At 33.2% G+C, this 12,248-nt stretch overlaps 1 protein-coding gene and 1 long non-coding RNA gene across 2 annotated transcripts; one reads left to right on the top strand and one right to left on the bottom strand.

Annotated features, from left to right (window-relative positions):
- The first annotated feature begins 611 nt into the window (after window positions 1-611).
- On the top strand, window positions 612-4,470 carry LOC124365593 (probable ATP-dependent RNA helicase DHX35). Its single transcript, XM_046821586.1, has 3 exons — window positions 612-632; window positions 1,106-1,305; window positions 4,334-4,470. Exons 1-3 carry the CDS (start codon window positions 612-614, stop codon window positions 4,458-4,460), a joined length of 348 nt encoding a protein of 115 aa, XP_046677542.1. The 3' UTR covers window positions 4,461-4,470.
- A 2,210-nt stretch (window positions 4,471-6,680) lies between these two features.
- LOC124364996 lies at window positions 6,681-11,903 on the bottom strand. Its single transcript, XR_006922688.1, has 3 exons — window positions 11,450-11,903; window positions 9,287-9,381; window positions 6,681-6,728 (listed from the first exon to the last, which is right to left on the bottom strand). It is a non-coding gene; the product is annotated as an uncharacterized LOC124364996 (long non-coding RNA).
- Window positions 11,904-12,248: the final 345 nt, after the last annotated feature.

Genomic DNA, 12,248 nt, shown 5'->3' with positions numbered 1-12,248 from the left:
CGACTTCAGAGACAATTTAATCAGTCACAGTGCTCGGCTGTCCACTTTGTTTATCATCGTGCACATTATTTCGAACATTTTTAAACCTAATGCACCACTGACGCACTCCACTTTCAGTAATCACATCGTTCCCATAAACTCCACAGAGTTTTGTGATAAATCTCAATCGGTTTATTGTGCTTATGCAACAAAAACTGTACTACCAACCGCACTTTACAATTAGTGGAGTTTCCAATTGAATCACACATTTTAAACTGCTATTGTGAAACAACAAGGAGCAAAAGTAACTTTTCCACTAGCACCGCTTGATAGCTAATGAACAGAGAAACCCTGACATTAAAATGGCCCCTAGCAGCTAAATGTAATCTATTTTCTGGATAACCCTCGAATATGTGAAAGTTTAAAAACATTGTAATTACATAATAGCTTTGTAACAAATAATATTTAATAAGATTTTATTGTAAGGATAGTAGTGTAAAAGATACTCTATTTTAATTTTACTTCATGGGGGGGGGGTGGGGGGGGGGGGGGGTGGGGGGGGGGGGGGGTGGGGGGGGGGGGGGGTGGGGGGGGGGGGGGGTGGGGGGGGGGGGGGGTGGGGGGGGGTATCCATGGAGCGCCAAGGGCTCTTTGTTGGTCAACTAAGTACCAGCAATTTGGAAACTTCTCTTTCTGCCCTTCAAATTGTAACATGGATAAGACACAACCTACAATTAAATGCTTACCTGTACCCAACTCCATTGATTCGTTCTTTTGTTTGTAAAATATCAACACTGGAAAATCTGCTGCAGCAGCAATCAAAGTTTCTGTGTGGAATTCCATTTTTAATTGATTGAAACCTTCACAAAATAAATAAATGTTAATTGGTAATAAATTTTAGAACAAATTTCTTCCATCTGTAAAAATATTAACCCTGAAAACCCACACATTATGGTGGGTTTGTCGAGAACTTATACCATCTGTGGTAATCTGCAACATGTTTTTGTGACGCATTTATTTACTAGTGATTAAAATTCTTGTGAAATAAAATCTTGAGTTTTCAATTGTTTTATTACACTTCAGAGTTGAATGGGTATATTCAGGTGAAAACTATTTCTTCTGCTAGTTTCTTAACAAAATTTCAGAATCAGTACTGGGGAATCCTGTTATAGGAGACAGCGGTAAAGTGCGCCGATGCATCACTGCCGGATTCTTCCCGAACGCAGCGTACCTGCACCACTCCGGAGTGTACAAGACTCTGCGTGGGGATATGGTGCTACATGTGCATCCCACATCTGTGCTCTACACCCTCGAGCAGCCACAATGGTGAGTATGGTATAACATCTCACAATTTATCCGTTAGAAACGTAAGAGTTCAATTTTACAAATCCAAGAAATTTCACTGTTTCATACTGATAGTGAAAAAATGTAACAAAAGTATTATAAATCTATGCAGAGTTATATTTTTAAAGTGAACAATTGAATGAAAATCATTGTGTTGCTGACTGTGTGATATTTTTCAGCCTAAAATTAAATTCATGACAACAAATTGAAGCGACAAAAACAAAATATTTAACCCATATTTTCCAAAAATTAAAGATAAAATCCACTGATTGAAATTTGTTAGGCCTTGTACAAAAAATTAACAACTTCAGATGTTGATAGCCATTTGCTGAAGGTTAACTGAATGAAATTAGTGTAGACCAATTTCCACTGTACATATCTTAGGTAGTTTCATTTAAAATGTTTCAATGGCCATTGGCAACAGAGGCAGTCCATCCATTTGCTCGGAATTTTAACCACAGAGACCCTGCATTCTGATTGTAATAGCATATTTATAAATTCAGTTTCAAATACCAAATTCTTCCATCCTTTAGGCACCACACAAAGCTGGTTGCCAATCTGTACAAGATTCCACGTCATCCAAAGGAAAAACTCTGGTCCTTATAGTATCTGAGTAGCTTTAAGGAGCACACCATTAGCCCTTGTTTAAAGTATCTAAACCATAATATTTGTCATATAAGGGAGTTCTGTGCAGAACAAAATTCATAAAGATTGCGATAATGGACTTTTATGAGCAGAAGATGGCTCTCAACCGTGAAATTAGCTGTATTCTTTTATTAATTTTGAAAACTATTGTAGTCACAAATTTAATGTGCACAGCTTTGTTGCACAGAATTAAAACTGGAAATGAAGCCTGTGCCGTCCTAAAACTTAATCTGTAGCTCTTACTTTAATTCTCTATGGCTTTCGAGAAGATTGTGCTCTTCGAATGTTTCCACTTATAAAGTTGTTAATGATAACATCTTGAATTTTCTTCTTCAATATAAAATTTTATGACAGATGAAACACAACATCTATACTACCCCTCTCTTCAGTCCTGCAGGTAGGTCAGCAACCTGTGGCTTTATAAAATAGTAGCAGTTACCTGAGGCTTCACACGTAATTTCGTAGGCTTTGCATGTGTAATGAGCACTTCTGGTTCAAGTGAATTATATTTCTGACGGCAATATTTTGTTTGCCTTGTTACTACGGTAACAAAATATGTCAAAAAGTGTTATTTATGGTGATTGTAATTTTACTCCAGTCTTAGTTTTTTTTTTGTGCAATAGTTGATTTTAACTTGTTTCTCTGATAGGTATACATACACAGGTCTGAGAAGCCTACTTCGGTTATAAAGCATCTAATTTCGGCCATTGTAATTTAGATCCGGTCTAAAATATTTCTGGTACAACAATTGAGTTTGTTCTGTTGCCCTGATCAAGAAGATTTATAGATAAGGAGGTCTGAGGAGCCTACTTCTTTCAAAAGACAACTAAGATTTTATAACAGTCTCTAAATTTATAATAAAAGTTAGGTATTAAACTTTGTCTTTGATGTCTGCATTACAGTACTAACCAAGCACTGCATACTTAATCCTTCCCATGCGTATTACAGGAAATTTCATAATTTAAGTTTTTATTTTTGTCATGAATTTAGTTTGTAAAATCAGTGATAGGATGCACTAGAGTATTAGCTGAATGTCGGACAACACCTGTGTTCCTTTTATTGTTCCTGGTTTTCTGTTATTGATCCATGTAGCTACCGACCGCTTCTTTGGACTTGACGCTGGTGCGTTTGACAGGATTTTCCATACAGGATTGATTGGTTCAAAATCTTGAGGCCGGTGTGTAAGCTTTGTTCCTTTGTAATGTTTTACGACTAATGAGTTTATTTATTTGAAATAGTGATTGTATCTGTGCTTGCAGTGAATTCTTTTTAGTTTTATATTAAATTAATTATAAAATATATACAAAAATGTAAAATTCATTTAAAAAATTGAAGTTTTATATTATTTTGCCCTACTAGAACTTCAGAAACCTAAATTCAAATAGAACTTTAACTAAAAAAAAAAAAAACTTTTTATTGTATTAGCACACTATGGGGGAGTACAAAAATATAGTTTTTACTGAAACTTTTTATTTCTTATCTGGATATTTTCTTACTCTGTACTCAAAGGTGGTTGCAGAAAATGTTGAAACAGAAGTGTTGTAACTATCAAGCTTACTTTATCCTTTCTAAACTATAAATGTGAACAAATTGAAATAATGTTGTTTACATTAATTAAACATATGGTTGTGCTGTCATATAATCAATCCAGTAGTTTTTACGTGTTGAGTAAAAACATACAAATAGAGAAATACTATTACATTTTTATATAATAGACACTTAGTTCAGGACTTGTGTATTAATTAGATACTGTATATTTTCTCTGTTTTGTCTTTATGTAATCTATAAAAAGATGCATTTTATTCAATGCTGAAACAACCTAAATAGAAATTATGAATATTTTACACTTTAGTATTAAAATGTATGTATTAATGTAAAATCAGGTGACATGACATTTTTTTTTATTTAACCTTTGCTTTTTTAAATTAAAAATTAAGATTTGAATAAGATTTCCAATTTTAAGCAATGATTTAGCAGAGTAATGCTATCTACATATCACCTTACAGCACAACTGCTACACATTAACCGTATGTGTGCAGTATCCAGTAAAGTAAGTGATTTTATATTGGTTTCTCGGATAAAAATGTTATTTTTAGCTAACATGCAGAATTTCTTTCAATCTTAGACAATACCAGCTAACAGGTGCATAAAGATAGACTGCTAATTTTTATAGCAAGAATAAAATAGTTAGTTTAAAATTTTTATTTTTAAGAATGCTTTAGAAGAATTTTGAGAGAAGGAGATATTTGTATTGATGTTTTAAAATATTTACTTAATCAGAGATAGGTTATTTATTAATAGTTCTTTGCTGCATATAAAAATGTACAATGTTCATTATTACTAATTTACCTGTTGACACGTTTAGGGTGCTGTTCTGTGAGATTCTCCAGACTGATCGGACCTACATGAGGGAGTTGACCGTTATCGAGCCAGAGTGGTTGGAAGAGCTTGCCCCTCATTTTTACCAAAAATCATTTGAAAATGAGAGATAGAAAAGATACAGAAAACAAGATTGTATTATATTTGTAAATATACTTTTCACAAATTTCACTTTTTTATTCACCTTTTATTAAGATTTTAAGAATAATAAATCTCAACTGAGGTTCCTTGCAAAACTTCAAATCTATTTAATTCTAGAGATATCCTGTGGACAGATAAGACACACAGAAAATCATACAGAAATTTGTACTCACATCCCCCTTCCTCTGCAAACAAAAGATGTCAGCCTACTGCGTGACATGATTCAATGGTTGAACATGCACTATCATCTTTTCTGTCTTCGGCTCTTACTTCTGTGGTTATATTCTTGGATAATTGTGCAAATATGAGATGTCTCTAATAATATGAGATGAAATATAGACATCTGCACTTAGAAACTCATCATTTGATTACATTAAATTTGTTTGTATTATTTATTTATTTATGGTCATGCTGCTGTGGGTTTCATAGAACAACCAACATATTTCATTCTAGATATGGTGTACAAAACAACAAATGAAAGATCTGTTCAAAACCTGTGATAGGAAAAGTAAATTTACAATGCATCTTGTCTATATCCTTCAATTCACCAAAGTTCTCTTCCTCTTTTTATGTAGCAGCAACTGTGATTTTTCCTGATCATAATAAAATAAGACTTTTCGTTGTTAAATGAAATAATGTTAACTTATAACTCGAGTGGACAATGTTTAAAAAAACAAAACACTTATACTATTTATATATCAATATGTGTTTATTTTACGTGATTCAGTCTATGTACAATACATTATGTGAGTTACAAGAATATACACTAGCTCGTCAGCTGGGGTTATACATATTGCATGCTTCTATATCAATGTTCATATAGGCCATCATCAGCTCCTACCAACTGTATATAAATATTTTACAGATATACTTGTCTTATTTACAGTGATACTTTGGTTATAAAATACCTCAATGTAACTTTCTACATTTTCATACAAAACACAGTCAGGTAAAAGGAGAAACAGATTTCATAGTTGTTTAGATATTTACTAAGCAAACAAACATTACTTGTTCAAAAATTCAATACACATAAATTATAAACAATTTTTCAAAGTAATTCGTTATTTAGGTATGTTTGGCACAGCATTTAAACTGAAAAATGTAATAGACTACAAATGCATAACAGTGATGGGAAACACAGCCTGGTTTTTGTAGAAAAAGGTCGTTTTCAAATTACAAACACAATGATATACATCTGAGTGATAAAGTAATTTCTACGTTTTTATCTTGTCAACCATTCTGTTTAGGTTTAAATCTGGGTGACCAAAAACAACTGTACACTAATTTTGAATTTTTTATAACAAGAAAAACATTTGAGTAACACTTATGAATACAGTTCATAATTTACAAAAGAATGCTTATTAATACTGCACAAAAATTCAAATCGTGATACAAGTAACCACTAGTGATAAAAACCAGAAATAAGTGTTAATAGAAATAGCTTTATGCAGGACCACAATATACAAAAATGTTCTTTACAAAAAATATTACATACACAGATCAAAACTAGAGGTAACTTTTTTGAAACAATTACACTATAGTCTTAAGTTAAAGCTACTTTTCCAAACAACATTACAATAAATAACACGATTATGGCCAACGATCCACTCAATAGTACTGGGCTCTTTGAGAAAACAAACTCAAATTATATTCTTTTTGATATAAACTCTTTTTAATTATCACAGAAAGAAGGAAAAGTTACCTCTAGCGTGTGGCCTAAAATGTAGCACCATACATACATAGCCGCACCGGTACAATACTGTATAAATGCATATAGGAAACATCTTACATCTACTCTACAATACCTTCATCTTAATAAATTAAACCCACAATTAATTAAACTTAATAAAAAATGAGTTAAACAACACTCGCGTAAACTTATCCAAATAATAACAAATCTTTGATTATCCATAATTAATTATTATGCATCTATATATTATATAATAAAAAAGTGATCGTATGATAGTCTATCTGTACAACAACTTATGTTGGAATGAGCACCACTATATGGAGTCCGGGATGGTAACGACAACACTAGGCACTAGGGCAAGGCTTACTTACTGTACACGCGATAATACTACTATACGAGATGAGACATGTACTCAGATCCACGAAGGTACGAGGCTGGCCGACGCCAACACGCGAGTTGAGAGACAGTGGGGCCGAAGTGTTCATCACTCCGCCTCAGCCGCAGTCTCCAGTTGAGTTTCCGCTTCGCCGGATAGAGCATCAACAAACACCTACAACAGACATATTGGCAATTTACTACAGGTTGCGGGATAGCCTTCTGCAACATTAAAGCTCTGGTCAAAGATTGGGAAAAGAGAATAAGAAACATTAATTGGAGTAAAGCCTCAGGATTAAGACTATCCAAAATGTTTATCTCTCCTTACGTTAAAGGGTGGACAGCTTTCTTAGATCAGGAAAAGGAGGATATAAGACTAATATTAGGAATGTTGACAGGAAATGGCCCCCTAAGGAAACATCTAATGAAGGTAGGCCTTAGCCAGACTAACGATTGTAGACTCTGTGGAGAAGAGGAGGAATCAGCAGAGCACATTTGGTTAGATTGTCCTGCCATCTTAGAAACTCGGAAAAGATACCTGGGAGCATATCTCCTCAGCCCCAAGAATATCAGAGAACAGGAGCCCTCAAATCTGATTGTTTTTGCAAAATCCTCGGACTTTGAGGACACAAAATTAAAGTAAGGGAGGTGCAAAGGTCCTTTTAGGACTAAGCGCGGGGACAAACTGTCCTTTTCCCTCAGGAAGGGGAGAAAAAAAAACTATTGGTAACACCAGATATGAATGAAATGTTCATATTATCTACAAAGCCAGTTGATTATGATACTTTAAAGTATGTGTGTGTAAAGAAACATTATTTACAAAGGTCAATGGTGAGTGGTAAGAGGAAAATCCAAAAAAAATTTGAGCTGAAATGCCTAAGTTTTAGAAAAGTTAAAAGTTCAAGAGTTGTAAGCTAGGTTGGAGGAGAAGCCAAGGTGACAGACTTTCAGGCTTACAATACGTGAATTCCAGAAATGTAGAGGTAACTGTTCAAGGTATCTTACAATGTGGAGGACTTCTAATTCTTAATATCAATTATGTTGAGAGTCTCAAGTATCAATTTGATAGTCAAAGATCGGAGATGTAGATGTGTGTCCCCCATATATAAAAATTAGGAGAAAGAAGTAGTATATATTTTCTAGGAGAGGCACTGAGTGAAGGAGTACAAGTTTTTGGGAAGAGAAACAATAATCTCAATAAACCTTGTCGTTTTATTGATGGAACAACAAAAACCAACCATATTCTAAGAATCACACATAAACACACCCCCTCGTTTTGTAGGAGATGTTCATGTGCAATTAATTGCTTATTCAGTTATAATTTACAAAATTGAATTTTTGTAAAATGTTATCTAACCTCTCTGACCTGCATTCTCCACATTTAAGCATCATCCATAAAGGGTGAAAGATTCGAAAATTATTTTTTTACACGCAGCCACACGTGTTCAGTAACAACAGTGTTGGAAACAAATAAGCACTTATATAGGCAGTATCAATGTAGTTTCCACATTATGAATGTCAGGGATAGTATTCCCAAGAAAATAAAAATAATATGGAATTACTATTGAAATTAACCCTCTCCCGAGCATTCGCCATTTCAGGAAACTAGGCACTAAAATCCAATCTCCATAATCTGCATTGCCAACTCTCTGCTTTGTGCCATCAAGCGGTATTTTGAACTTCTAATGAAATAACCTATTTGCAGTAATGTTTTCCTTGTTTACTGAATGTAAATCGTTCTACTTGTGATATTAACTAGAATTAATATGTAAAACTAATGCATCACTCCATTGACAGTGTGGCAGTTGTTTGTTATTCCTGTTCTGATTTGTGTTATTGCAACTTACTATAACTAATTACTACTGAAGACATTATTTTATGGTTTCATTACTAATTTTTTTGTTATGTGCTACAAAGATGGCAACTAAAAAATTTCGATGAAAATTCAAATGCCTATTTTATTAACTGAATCCTCATAAGATTATGATTAATTTTTATGATTATGTGTAACATAATAGTTTTGTTTGAATAGAATTGTTAAAATTAGAAAACTGTGAATAGGTGTATCACCACGGCAGAAGGGGTGAACTAATTCATCTCAGAAGTGTGCTGCCATTATTCGCCCAGGGGAGTGTTTATAGTTTTCAGTGAAGGTACTACCATTGGAACACATTTGGTGGTGTAAAATCTCAGTCCGTGAGTTACAATTGTTCCCAACATAACTGGAACTCCTGGTTCACAAGAAAACAGTGAGACTAGAATTTTCAGTATTTATACACCTACACCTGGTCAAAACTGTCAAAGAAATCGCTATTGTCCACAAAATAGAATCCAAATGTTACTGTACTCAAGAGTAAAATAGGCTATTTTTAAATGTATGTTTATTTGAAATATGCAGAAATGAAAAGGCTAGTCCAGTGAAACTTATAAACTTAACTTAGGGCCGTGACCAAATTTTATGTGTACACCTAAGCTGATGGAAGCTCAATAGAAATACTTTAACAACGATAATCATTTGAATTTCATGCACTGAGCTATAATAGTACAAGCAGATTAAAGAGACAATACTGCACTTATAAAGTTTACAGATTATTAGAAAATGAGCTCTAACTAGAATGTTTCCATTCTTGCACAACATTTCGGGTTTTTTCATGTAAAAGTTCATAGAATTTGAACAAATCAAATTGTTGTGCCTTTCCCTCATTTAAAAGAAAGTGGACGCAGGTGACTCACCTCTGGCGTGGTCGGTACGTGGGTGGTCGTTGTCTCGGGCTCCTCTATACTGCAAACATGTTTGCTCATGCCAGCACATGCTGCGTCAATATCTACTGGAAAGCAAAGCATTTACTAGGCTACTGTGTCCAATGTGGTCTTTCAACAGGATTCGTAGGAGTGGCACAAAATAAGGTAAAAGCGGAACAAAAACAAAACACACTGTACCAAATATTTATAGACATGGGATGTGGAAAAACTTGATTATGCTTGTACTGGCTTATAGGAATAAAGCTACTGTTTTGGATTGAATAATTTGGTTATAACTATTTGACGTGATCAACAAAAACCTGTATTGCTTAAGGGGAATATCATGCTGGAAATTGGAGTGAAAAAATATCAGAGTTAGGGTGTGCATACAATTTGAGAATTACATACAGCAATGTCTTGCATTATATAAAGAGTGCCTCTTTAAAAAATATTCATATTTTAGTCCAAACAAATTTTTTTTGTCAAAATACGTGGGCTGAAATTACCTTTATTTGATTGGAGACGTAACACTTCTTCAGGACTTTACCACCTAACAATTTTAAAATTATTCAGTTTCTATATTAGTTGAATAATTATTATTTACAGCAGATTATCAATGACAATGTTTATAAAAGATTTTATACAATTTATAAAGAACTTTTATTAGGGTCTAGTTTTAATTTTCTCTGACAATGATTTACTGATTAGAAAAATAACACCATATTTTTAAAAGTGTTAATAAAGTATATGTTTATTGCATTGCATATTACATGTAAATGCAAAACCTAAGTATGAACATTTGTGTTTTAAAACACTCGTTCAAACCAATATGCCAATATACTCATATTTTAAAACATTAAATTTAGGTGGCTTTTAATATTGTTCATACTAATTTAATGGCATTTTATCTCATGTCTTGACAAGCTTACAGACACTATTAATGGGTTTCTAAAATTGGAAGCATTTGTAAAATTTGTTAAGAAAATCCACACACTCTTTGTTATAAAAAATCAATAATCAAGAAAATTGTATATACATATAAAAATCATGGTTATAAGGCAGAACTCAGAATTAAAATGTATACAGGTTATAAAAATGTTTTAAGGCTTCAAACTAGAGATGTGCCAATAGAAGTTAAATACATGAAATACTAATTCATGCATTAAATCGCTTGTTGTAGTGATCTTGTAGATATAGTAAATCAGCACAAGGACAAGAAGATATATTAGTACTAAATATATCTCTTAGAAAGATGTGAAAAATGATTTATAATTTTAATAATTAACTATCACAAAATAACAGTTGTTTTCCATAATCAGTGCGTGTTAATAAGGTTGATGTTCGACAAAAGTGTCAATTAATTGCTACATATCAATTTAACACCATTGACTTTTTAGTATACTTTTGCCGAGGTTTGTTTTCAAAAATATTGACACATCTCTGCTACTTGTAACATTTAAAAGCTTGTTAAACTATAGACCAATTTAAATAAGGAAAGTGCTGTACAGAATAGTGATGAGAAGGTTCTTGATTCCACTGTGATTTTTGGGGTTACGACAAGTAATCAATGTTTGTTCCATGGCCCCAGTCAGCTGTTATTCCCATAAAGATTATGCCCATCGTTAGGACACAACTGCTCGTTCCACATCAGGATTATAACTTTGCTTAAAATTATTAATGCCGCATTAAGTTTATTCGTTTTTACCATTATTGTTTGTTACGAATGTCAAAGCGTCTTTGTTTTGGAGCACAATCGTTTTACTATGTCTAGTTCAGATTTTATGCTGCCGTTGCAAGATCGATTTGTTACAAAATTGTAGTAAAATTGTTTAGTGATATGGGTATTTAGTGAAAGATCTCTTGATGAAGAGAAAGAATGTTTACAACTGAAATTGGAACCAAAAACCTCAACTCATCATGACTATTAATCGATATGGTACAATATTTAAACCAAATCATCACTAATATAAAATACAATTTTTCAGTTGATGTGGTACTTACTAGGGTCATGAGGACAATCTGCGGGCTGACGCTCGTACATGGCGTGTAGCTGCTCTCGAGACCGCTGTACCTCTTGTCGTAATCTCTCCCTTTCCTCGTCTCTGGCTGTCATTACATTCTGTAACAGAACAGTGTGTTGGTAATGGAACTCACTAGGGTCATGAGGACAATCTGCGGGCAAACGCTCGTACGTGGGCGTGTAGCTGCTCACATTTTGAATATCTAGCCACCAGGGTAACTTCCGTCATAAAGTAGATCCACACCATAATTCAACAGGAAACTAAGCATTTTGTAAATAAGTTGAGTTTTATTTTATAGTAAGTAAGAAAGAAGTAAAAAAATTGTAATAATTGCAGCTACCATTACCATTTATGCACTAGATACAATCCTGCATGATTCTTAAGAAGGAAATAACTATCTGCATGACTTTAGAATGATAGTGTAATTAAGGATAATGGGGTTAGAACTCCTCCCTTACTAGAAGCCATAAAAATTTAAAAAAAATACTCATATAGCAGCCATTCAAGTGGTTTTTAATACAGTAATAAATATTTAAATTTGAATAAGGTTATGTAATTTATAAAGATTTATTCCATTTCCCCTACCCCTCAAAGCCAATTCCTACTTACACCATTGATTTAGAAAAAGTTGCAAATTAAAATACTTCAATCTATCCTTGTTCAAAAACAGTTCTCTTCACAAAGGTAACTTCATTTACTGAAGTAAAAACTAATCAACTGTGTTATCTGTATTAAGAACAGCATATTTAGTTTCTTTTTATATCACGGTTACTCACTTACATTCTACACAATTTAACTTCTAATATAAATACACAAGTATAAATGTAAAAGCTATTTAGTCAATATTTTTTGAAATTGTCATACACTGGAAATTCCCCAGCATAAACAAACAAAAATTATTCATTAATTAAAATGTCAACTTGATTTTGTTT

This window comes from Homalodisca vitripennis, chromosome 6 (assembly GCF_021130785.1).
Source record: "Homalodisca vitripennis isolate AUS2020 chromosome 6, UT_GWSS_2.1, whole genome shotgun sequence".
NCBI classification, from domain to species: Eukaryota; Metazoa; Arthropoda; class Insecta; order Hemiptera; family Cicadellidae; genus Homalodisca; species Homalodisca vitripennis.
This window is presented reverse-complemented; position numbering and strand designations above follow the sequence as displayed.

Coding starts and splice junctions, on each gene's coding strand:
- LOC124365593 (XM_046821586.1), top strand. CDS start 612: ATGGAGCGCCAAGGGCTCTTT. Junction 633..1,105: donor TGGAGCGCCAAGGGCTCTTT/GTTGGTCAACTA, acceptor TTCTTCTGCTAG/TTTCTTAACAAAATTTCAGA. Junction 1,306..4,333: donor ACCCTCGAGCAGCCACAATG/GTGAGTATGGTA, acceptor TGACACGTTTAG/GGTGCTGTTCTGTGAGATTC.